The following is an 11,309-nucleotide window of genomic DNA, read 5'->3' as shown; positions in this document are numbered from 1 at the left end:
TAATTTAGACAGATTTTGTTCTTTATTCATCAATAAGGTTCCAATCTGTCTTCCAAAAAGACCAAACATATGGTGTCACAGCCAAAATTATACATAATTGATAGACTCACTCACAAAATGAAAAAAAAAAACACCCATTAGCATCCAACTGGCTTCATATAGTAAAAATGTGACGAAAAAAAAAACAATAATTTCACAGAAACAAAGCAAATTCACAAATCCAATACAAACTAAATAAAGATGTGGACTTAATTATATTTTATGAAGCGAGAAAAACGTCTCCCTTTCAGATTGATGAATTTGTCTGAATAAAAGGATCAAATTAGGATCGCTTTCTAGTGAATTCATTACATTAAAATTCTTTCCCTTGTTGCACTTTTATTTGCACTAATTATTCAAGTGAATCAGGCTGCAGGGCATTAATAAAGAGACCAGGAGAGCAGTGAGTGTGGCCTTGTTCAGCAGCAGGAGTCCAGTTAACCCAGACCAGGAGGGCAGGGCAGTCCAGTTAATCGGGAAGGGGGGGCGGTCGGGATAAGACTAACAGGCCCTGCAGCTGCAATCTCGATTAGCGTCCGCGGCGGCTAGTAGCAGCGGGGCAGCAGCACCGCCAGGCTCAGGAGCACCGGCCCTAGAGACGCCGCGACCGCGCCGCTGGCTGCCGGGGCGTAGCCGTAGCTGGTTCTGCAGGGGTTCTGCACCTGCTCGAGCGGGACGGGCACGTCGTCCGGCCAGCTGCCGTTCAGCGAGTCCCGCACCTGTCCGGGAGGAAGCGCACAAAACCAAAATCAGTCTGCGGTCACGTCCCAAATAGAGTTTTCAGGACAGGTTCTTGACTGTTTTTGCAGTTTGCTGTACTGCTAGTGAAATGGCAAATGTGTTGATGTGAGAAAAGCAAAAACTATGACCTTGCAAAATAAGATTTTGATCTCAGTGGCATTTTCCTGGTGAAATAAAGGTTTAAAAATAAGCCTTGAGCATCCGTCTGAAGTGCAGCTTGTGGTTGTAAAATAATATTGCCATGTGGATTGTGCACTATGACACACGTTCCCCTATGTGTGCGTGCATGTGTGTGTATATGCATGCGTTTATGCCTGTGTGTGTGCATGTGTGTGTGCATGCGTGTGTGCCTGTGCATGTGTGCCTGCATGCCTGTGTGTGTGCACGTGTATGTGTGCATGTGTATGTGCATGCGTGTGTGCCTGTGTGCTTGCATGCCTGTGTGTGTGTGCGTGCATGCGTGGGTGGGTGTGTGCGCATGTGTGCTTGCATGCCTGTGTGTGTGTGCGTGCATGCGTGGGTGGGTGTGTGCGCATGTGTGCTTGCATGCCTGTGTGTGCATGCGTGGGTGAGCACGGGGACGAGGTGACAATGCACTCTCACCTTTTCCACCTCTCTAAAGACCCTGAGCAGGTTCTCTCCCAGGGCGGCTTTAACTTCACTGTCATTCCACCCCCGCCGCAGCAGCTCCGCCACCAGGTCTGGGTACTTAGAGACGTCCTCCAGCCCCTGGGGCACTCTGGGAAATAACATGTGCGGGGTCAGAGGTCCTGGGTCAAGAGTCAGGGGGGTCAGAGTTTGTCATGCAGCTATGGGCCCTTTCCAATCGGTTATTTTATCCGTTCTTGTCTCCTCGGTTCTAGGCTGACCTGGAAATGAATCAAAGTCCGCCATCTTTAAGGACATTTCTTCCCATTAAGTGCTCCTCGACGGAGCTGGGAGCGAGGAGCATCCTTTGTGGGGGGTTTTTTTTTTGGAATGTGCGATTGACCTGTGGATACGCCTCTCCCCTTCTTCCACACCTGTAAGGACGTTCCATTTTGCCTAATACGCACTTTCCTCGATTCCTCCATCCTCGCCTCTTTTCCTTGCGTCCTCTCTCCGATGGGTGGAGCTAAGGAGCGAGGAAAGGAGGCAAGGAGGTAAAATACGCAATTTGGAAAGAGCCCTTTGAGCTTCCATGCTCCCTGGAGGTGATTTGGCCTTGAGCGATGGCAACCTGTCACATCAGTTTGGCGCTGCAGTTCTTACACTGACGCTGGCTGTGACTCTTGAACTGTTGGCCACTGCTTGTGGACTAGTGGACTGACCAAACCCTCACATTCCTGTGTTCTCACCTGGTCACTCCATCGTAATCTCCTCCAAAGCCAATGACACTGGGACCGGCCACATTCTTGATGTGGTCGAAGTGATCTGAGTACAAAGCAGGAAAAGGAGGAGTGAAGTCTTCAGTAGGGAGAGCACAGTGGCCCTTTGACAGTTCTTCCTGGTTGCTACCGACCTGCAACTTGTGAGAGGTTGGCTGTCTCGCTGCATGTGACGTAGTCGTTATAGAAGTTCACCATGACGATCCCTTTTTTGTCTCGCTAGAAGGAAATCATGAAACAAACCAAAAAAAAAAAAAGGATTTAATCAATAAGGTTGATTTTCACTCACCCATTCTCAATCAAATAACAGACCGTCTAAGGGAACCAACATTATTGCGTATTGTTGTGAAATAACAGACTGTGCCTAAAGCAGTGTCTAAGGTTTGAAATGTTTAAACTGAGAGGTATTGAAAGGCTCTTTAAGTGGTTAGAACAAGAAAAAAAAAAAACATTTATTGACAACATCTAATGGCACATATCTATCAAAGGACACATTTTGTCACTGCAGAAATGTGTGGTCTTTGGCTGGACATGATACGGACCGAGCGGCAGCCAGCTCTCAAGCAGCAGCCGAATCGCCCCGTGAGGGCGGGGGTCATGGCGCCAGCATACTCCAAACGAAACCTTTCGTTCTAAACAAACCGCCTTATGAGCTATCCTCCCTTCTGTTACCCGCCCTGCTTTCTACCTGTTTGTATAACCCCCCCGCCCCCCCCCCCCCCCAAAAAAAAAAGAAAAAAAGAAAGGAAGTTGGCATGTCTGTTGTCCTTTAAAAAAAAGAATGTTATTCATTTCCTTTGAAGACCACACCATGCACATCAGCTGCCACATATTGCTCACTTGAATTATACCTTGCCTTGTCAGGCCGCCCTATCTTTTTATGACTTTATATTTAGCTGTCTGTTCACATCATGGTACAATTTTCTGTTTTATGTGGGTTTAACTGGTGGATCATTCATGACAATATATGACACCGCAGTCCCAAGTAAAGGATTTCACAATACTTTTCTCAGCTCAAACGTGTCCCTTTAAGTGTTGAGCTATAAAATGCTGTCAAAAAATGTCTACCTGGCATTGTTCTTAACAGGATGTTAACAGTACATGAACTGCACATGTTGACGTGGTCAACCAGGTAGAACTAAAAAGAGCAAAACATTTTCGAACCAGTTCTTTTTGGAAAAATCACCAGGTACTTTTTTTTAAATTCATTTTTTAAAAATAACAATACCAAACCCAGGGCTGTTTATTAAATCAGCCCTGTAAAAGCTGTCCAGCTAAGAACTTTTCCTGCTGTTACTTTTCCTATTGACTCGTTCCTTCAAATGTTCAACTAATAATAAAGTAACTAAATTAGCTCTAAATGTTAAATGAGGTTGAAGTAAGCTAATTATTAATGATTTGTTTTTTTCGAAAGTGCTGAACTAGGGCTGTGGTCTGAAAATTCCTCTGGGGATTTGGCAGAAGGATCTTGGAAAACACCAAACCTTCTATTCTGCTGGCTGTGCAAAATTCCCATGGTTGGTGAGCAGCTGTGAATGTAATTAAGCTTTTGGACTGTTCAGGTCTCAAAGAGGGGATTACCTATTCTCTCCTCCACCCACATGCCACCCCCGCCCCTACCCCCAACAACCAACCCACTACTCCCTATCTCCCCACCCCCACTTCCCGGAACCAACCTACTACCACCTACCCCTCCACCCCCAGCAACCAAACCCCCTATCCCCTACCCCCCCCCCCCCCCCACCACCATCCCCCCCACCCCCAGCAACCAACCCACTCACCACTTTTTTGAGGATACGGTCTGGGACGTTCCTCTTGTGCTGGCACAGCGTGTAGGCGGAGGAGTGGCTGAAGATGACCGGGGCGCGGGATTGGTTCAGCACTTGGTCCATCACCTTCTCTGACACGTGCGCCAGGTCCACCATCATCCCTATCCGATTCATTTCCTGTATCACTTGCTGGGGATGAGAGTGGAGGGATGCGGGGAGAGATGGGGGGGGCGGGGGGGGGGGGGGGGTATTAGATAGTCTGCCAGCACACACCTCTGACTCAAACGCTCACCATGGGAGAATAGAGTGTTCTTGAATCCGAAAACCTGGTGGATCTCTGTGTCATGAATGAATCATTGAATTGCACTGATTAGTGTTTGTGCGGTGGACAGCAAGTAGTCAATGAAAAAATAACAAGTCAGAGTTCTTTTATAGCATGCAGTCGCTCCAGTTCATGAACACTCACTCTTCCCATCTTTTAAAAGTTTAAAGTTGTCGCGTAACCTCCTTTTCTTTTCACCCCGCTTCACTCTGCAGTCCACCAGCGGAGCTGCGCAGCCACTGCGGCAGAGGGGGCTGTCCTTCCAGCACTGCTGCCGCAGACAGACTGCAGCTGCCTGACTGAACAGAGGAGCCCTGCACGGCGAGGCAGGTAGCGCCCCGCCCAATAAGGTGTTCAGTGTTAATAAAGTGTTCAGTGTTAATATAGTGTTCAGTGTTAATGAAGTGTTCAGTGTTAATATAGTGTTCAGTGTTAATATAGTGTTCAGTGTTAATAAAGTGTTCAGTGTTAATACAGTGTTCAGTGTTAATATAGTGTTTAGTGTTAATAAAGTGTTCAGTGTTAATACAGTGTTCAGTGTTAATAGTGTTCAGTGTTAATACAGTGTTCAGTGTTAATATAGTGTTTAGTGTTAATAAAGTGTTCAGTGTTAATACAGTGTTCAGTGTTAATAGTGTTCAGTGTTAATAAAGTGTTCAGTGTTAGTGAAGTGTTCAGTGTTAATGAAGTGTTCAGTGTTAATTCAAATCTTACAGCAGTAGTACATATGAGTCCAATAGAGACCGCATGTACTCTGTAAGGAGTTGATTTAACACTGAACCTTTTACTGTGTGCTGAACGAAGTTCTCCTTTGCTATGATACATCATGGATGATTATACCTGACCTTACCATCACTGTGACCGTGTGGATTCTGTTCTGGGCTGAGGGGCATGCCACTGAATTACTAAAGTGGCTTAGCTGGATGGCTAAGAGAGAGACCTGAGTTCTTTATTTATTAACGTAAACAACAGCAGAGTGGCTTCAAAATGCTACAATGCTGAGCTGAGGTCAGAGACGGCTCTGTTACTATGGCTCTTGGGTTATTTAGAAGGCATTGCAGGAGTGTCCCCGTGGAAACTCAGAGTTTCCTACAAATTACGATCTAATGAGATCAACTATGCCACAAATAAGGTCACACACACACACAAATAAATAAATAAATAAATAAATAAATAAATAAATAAAAGCTTTTGTGGTAATTGTTGACTTTAAACTATCACTCATTGATTTTGTTGTAGCTCGGCGTTCACCCAAATGTTCACAATCAAAATGTGAGTATAATCCTCCTGATGTGTGAGATCCACGCAATGTGGAATGTACTGATAGCTGTATTATGTTCTGTGAGAAAAAAAATAATAATTCAAAATCCCCGGATTTAACATATTTAACCTTTAAAATGAAACAGTTCTTTATGAACTGGGGCACTTCCTCTGTTCTGTCCAACTCACCACTCCGAAGTCAGACAAGCCATTGTGCTCGGGGGATTCTGATGGCGTATCGACCAACCAGTTATCTGCCCTGAAACCAAGAAAATAAAAAACACAACGCAGAGCCAAAGGTCAATGCTTGAGGCACACCCAAATCATAAATTATGTTTTATTCTTTAATCCCCCCCACCCCCCCACAAACACACAAAATAATGGATTATGAAGAATAGTCAGATCCTAGTTTTTTTCAGATCCTCATACCTGGGAAATCAAAAGCCACGTGCACTTTGAAGCTCAATTTCACTGTTATTCAGAGATCATCGTCACGAGCACTGGCTAGAGTACATTTTAAACGCGCAATTCACTATTTGCTCACAACAACACACGAGTTTTGGATACGTGCATGCCATTGGTCAACCCAGCAGCCTTAATACCCAATAGCTATTGAGGCTGAAGAAAAATTATTGTTTTTTCTCTTACTTCATTCTCATAATATTTCTGTATTCTGTATTTATATAATAGAACTATTGTGACTCAGAACTATTATCAGAGATGCACTAATGTACATTTGTAATCAGAGATAATTTAAACCCGCAAATGATGTAAATTATTTAATGTGGAAAGGCAGGGGTTTTTTGGGACTGTAACAGCAATAAACTTGGACTTGGTGCGCATGTGTGTGTGCATGTGAGTGTGTGCGCTCTCCCCCTCTCTCTCTCTCTCTCTCCCTCCCTCTCCCTCCCCCCCCCCCCCCCCCTCTCTCTATCCCCCTCACCCAGCTCACTAAGAAGGTCAGGAATGCTATTGCCTGGATACGGAGAGTGCGTTGAGGGCATGACGGGACGGGCATGATGCCCCGCCCTCACCAGGGCGTGTTGCAGCTGTGCGTGAGGGTGAGGTAGCGCACTCCCAGCTGGTACATGGTACGCAGGGTCCCCAAACTGCTGTCGATGGAGTGCCCGCCCTCCACCCCTATCAGGCTGGCTGTCCGGTTCTGCTTAAAGGCTTCTACAATGTCTGTGGGACACGACAGTAGACAGTGGTGCAGTCATTAGATTCAATCACATTTATAAATATTCATTGCCCAATGGAGCATCCCATAAAAAGGGGAACTTGGCAGCATAAAAGACAAACATTACAGTTACGATTTAATGCAAGGTAAGTCAGCACAGCAGAACATTATATGACGTGGTCGCCTGTACAGTGTTGTTCAAACATTTACCTTACATTTTAGTGGGACACAGTATCTACAATTCAGTTCAAATCAGTTTTATTTGAACAGTGCTTTTACAGAGACACTGTCACAAAGACGTTTTCCAGCAAAAAAACAGGAGTAAAACCTTAAGCCTAAAAAAAAAAAGAAACCAAGGAAACAAAGAAAACTCCCCAGTAGGAGTTCACAAAACTGCACAAAACTACTGGTCCTGAAGACAAGAAGTTCAGCATGAACACACCAGTGTGAAAGAGAATAAAATCTCTCTTACAGTTTGCTGGACAGCTGTGATTGACAGCAGGAGCTCCTGCCTCCCCGTCCTTACCTTGGCTGCTGGAGGCAAACATGAAGGATTCTGGGTATTTCTGGCACATTCTGTGGATAAGGTCAATCTGGTCTAGTGTCTGCCGAACAGCATCCTTGTACTGCGTTCCACATGGTACATAGGCTGCCCAGAACTGTGGGAGAGGGGGAAAGTATCAGTTTAATGCTGAATGGACAGATTTGGAAGATGTTTATATTTTTGGAGATGTTCACATACATGGCATTTGTGCTAAGATTCATTCTTTTGCTGGCCAGTATCGACAGCAAGAAAAAGGAACTTGCTGTACCCATGTTTACCCATGAAAGAAAGAAACAGCTGCAACAGAAATATATATTTAGGATGCTGGTGTGAGTCTGCGGCCAGGTTGCTAGGCGACAAACTTGAGTGAGTGAGTGTTGCAACATGTCTGTCTGTCTGCCTGTCTGTCTGTCTGTCTGTCTGCATGTGTGTGTGTGTGTGTGTCTGTCTGCATGTGTGTGTGTGTGTGTGTGTGTCTGTCTGTCTGTGTGTGTATGTGTATATGTGTGTGTGTGTGTGCCTGTTTGTATGTGTGTGTGTGTGCACGTGTGTGCCTGTTTGTGTGTATGTGTGTGTGTGCGTGTGCCTGTTTGTGTGTGTGTGTGTGTGTGTGTGTGTGCCTGTTTGGGTGTGTGTGTGTGTGTGTGTGTGTGTATATGTACCTGTCCTGCCAGACGACCCTCTCTTATTTTGGGAATGTTGGTGTGCGTGTTTGCGAGGGTGTTCAGGTCCACGGTATTCAGCTGGTTGTTGAACAGCGTCTTCATCTGCCAGGGCAAGTCATTGTGTCTGCGGAGTTTGGACAAAGAGGCCATTACTTTACCAAATTGGCAACTAATAATTTAAATCCACTGTTTCAATGAAGCAACCGATAATTCTAGAATTGCATGACTTGAATATGGGCCGTGGGTGGGGCTGGTCTGCTAAACCCACTTCTGGCATCATACTCTATTCCGAGGGGGAGTTCACAGTCCCTAACCTTTCATACGAAATACAATGCAGTTGTATACACACATACGCCTTTAAAGGCATAGATAATGACTCCAGTGTTCCTCAACACAAAACAAACCCATGAGTCACGTATTTTCCCCATACAGTTGAACATACAGGGTTTCGACAGGCTAGCTTTGCACACAGAACACAAGATGTGTATTCCCAAGCACATGGATATGAGTCACATTTAACATGTGGTGGGAGAAATTTTTTCTTTAACAATCAAAGGCTCCATATCGAAATTCAGGACCACATGATATGATAAACTCCCACCACATGATATGATAAAACTAGACCCCAACATTTGATCAGTGTTTCTTTCCCGCGCTCGAATACTGCTATCAGGCCACACCGGGTTTAAAAAAAAAAAAAATTAAGGTAAAAAAATGTATTAAATCCTTCTGGTAAGCAGGTGAGCTGATGAGGTGAGGCGCTGAACATAAATGCTGGAGAGCGTGTATCTTTCTTACCCGTCAATCAAAGGCGTTTCGGCCATCAGCTCCAGCGCTCTGTCTCTGAGAGGGTCCGCAGCGGCCCGCGGAGGGACAGAGCAGAACGCAACCAGCAGCGCCAGGCATCGCAACATGTCCGCCATTCTTGCGCCGAACAGGAGCTGTCCCTGTCTTCTCGTGCCTCTCGGAGAGTCCACCCTCTCTCTGTCTATCTTTTGCTTTCCCAGCAGTGTTCCCTTTGTCCTTCTCTGTCAGGTGTGTGTTCTCAAAAAAACAAAAAACAACTATATTGGACATCATCGGCCTGTCGTAAACTTTCAGCTCATCATATGCCAAGTTAATGGATAATGTATTTCCAAACGCATCCAACCTTTTTCCTTCACGAGAGTCTGAGTCAGGAGTTTGACGTCCAGCACTCTGAATACCGAACACAATTGCGTCAGCAATTAAAGTAATAATCTCGAAGATTTTAATTAAAATAAATGTCTGTTAAGTCACTATCTGTCGCCGAATTAGGTAACACAATGGTGATTGAGCCTATTATTATATTAATTTATATTATTATTATTATTTATGATTAAAGAACTGGGTGTCTGTGGCGACATTGCCGGGGAAAAATCACAAGCGGTGCATAGTTAGTGACGCGTTTTCCATCACACATCAGTGGTTGGTCCGCCAGAGAGGATAGGCGAAGCTAACACAACAGGCTCGCTCTTCAACTGGGGGGGGGGGGGGGTTATGGAACCTTAAAAAGTTTTTGTGTAACATGAGAGGTCATATTATTTGTTGATGTAGATTTCGTATTACATCTGATGACAATGTAACGTTACTAAATTGCATAGCTATTTGCAGATAACGCTAGCTACCGGACCATGTCAAGACAAGCAACATTAGTTCAGACAACGTTGCGCACAGTATCCATCTCTCATATCAGGTAACGTTGCGTTAGCTAGCTAGCTAATGTAATTAACGCAATCTAATGTCAGCTAACAATTAGAAAAAAAACGCTAGCTAACGCTACGGCCCAGTACACGTCTCGCAAACCGTCTCTCGAATGCAATGCTACCTTGTTCACTTCCAACGTTGCAATGTAGCTACCTAAAGGCTAGTTCAAATCAGTGATTCGCAACGAGACTGGATGCAACTTGCAAAATTCCAAGACGTCTGAACGTTCTAAAACTGCACTTGGCGATTTGACAAGGTAAAGGCTTCAGACGCTCTGCAACTAACCAGTTCACACCTCTGCAGTTTTCTCTGCAACATTCTAAAACCGTTTTGTCTCGTTGTGAATCATTGATCTGAACTGGCCTTAACGTTACCGTTATTTACATTGCCATCAAGTTCATCAGTATATTATAATGATCGGAATAAAGGAGGGGTATAGGTGGAGCAGAGCCGGATCTGATTTCTGTGTAAAGATATCAAGCCGGAGAAAACTAAATAAAAGCATACGGCATGGATTAGCGTTCTTATTATTTTATTACGCTTCCTCATATGTTCCTTCAGCCTTGATGCAATTTTATTGATGAAATCTCCTTTGTTTTAGTTTTATTCTTCTTGTTCTAATTGCTAATTTAATACCCAGCTCAGATTTATACTGGAACAGTTTAGCTAGCAAAACCAGAAACACCAGGGGTGACATTTTGCAAGGCAGTTGTTTCAAAAATATCACACAACAATCATTCACGAAAAAAACTGCTTATTGTGGACGAGATATATAATTGCACGAGCCACAGCGAATCCCGCGAATTCTTCTCTGCAGTGTAAAGATGTTCATACCGGGCAAAAAGTGGATAAAGAACGTTTGTGGAAATTGATCATCACAAATTCTACCCCAGGTCTGCTACAGCATTTTAACCCGGCTCGGCAGTGTAAAGACAGCTTAAGTTAGCCTAATGTTAAACAGTGAATGAGTATGTACATAACGTTACTTTTACAACAACCATTTTTTATTCAGTATAAAGTAAGTGTTATAGTTGACGTGGCTGACGTCACACAGGCAACACTGGTTGGATCCGGTTGGATCTATGGGAAGTGAGGTCCAAAAACACACCTGCAGTTACTGCTTCTCGCCATTGGTACCGCCAAAGAGAACGAAACGGAAATCTTCGAGATTGTAACTTTAAAACACCCTCTTATCCAACAACATCCAATATAAAATATATTTATTTGATTTAATTTTGTAATTATTATCAAAGATATCAGTTATCAATTAAATCGCCAAATTCACTGATAGGCAGAGCAAACTGTTGGATCAACCTTTATCAAAACGCACAACTCACAACCAAATATTCATGTCTACTGGCAGTGTAGTATAGTGGGTAATAAGGAACTGGGCTTGTAACCGAAAGGTCATCAGTTCGATTGATGTTGTACCTTTGAGCAAGATAGCCTACTTAACCTGCATTGCTTCAGAATATATTCAGCTGTATAAATTGGATGTAATATAAATGTAAAAGAGGTGAGTAAGTTGCTCTGGATAAGAGCATCTGCTAAATGCTTGTAATATAATACTCTAAAGATGAGGTCAAACGAAAATGAAGTTTGCCCAACTAAAAAAAAAAAAAAAATGTATATATTATCTAGTGAATGAGAGGAGGGGGGATGGACACCCCTCTGACATACAAACACAAACGTAGACC

At 44.0% G+C, this 11,309-nt stretch overlaps 1 protein-coding gene across 1 annotated transcript; it reads right to left on the bottom strand.

Annotated features, from left to right (window-relative positions):
* Nucleotides 1-8,810, bottom strand: dpep1 (dipeptidase 1). Its single transcript, XM_035419522.1, has 10 exons — nucleotides 8,686-8,810; nucleotides 7,885-8,011; nucleotides 7,205-7,337; nucleotides 6,533-6,683; nucleotides 5,688-5,757; nucleotides 3,929-4,105; nucleotides 2,282-2,366; nucleotides 2,118-2,193; nucleotides 1,384-1,519; nucleotides 1-758 (listed from the first exon to the last, which is right to left on the bottom strand). The coding sequence occupies exons 1-10, from the start codon at nucleotides 8,808-8,810 to the stop codon at nucleotides 585-587; spliced, it is 1,254 nt and encodes a 417-aa protein (XP_035275413.1). The 3' UTR covers nucleotides 1-584.
* Between the last annotated feature and the right edge of the window lie 2,499 nt (nucleotides 8,811-11,309).

Source organism: Anguilla anguilla, chromosome 5 (genome assembly GCF_013347855.1).
Source record: "Anguilla anguilla isolate fAngAng1 chromosome 5, fAngAng1.pri, whole genome shotgun sequence".
NCBI classification, from domain to species: Eukaryota; Metazoa; Chordata; class Actinopteri; order Anguilliformes; family Anguillidae; genus Anguilla; species Anguilla anguilla.
This window is presented reverse-complemented; position numbering and strand designations above follow the sequence as displayed.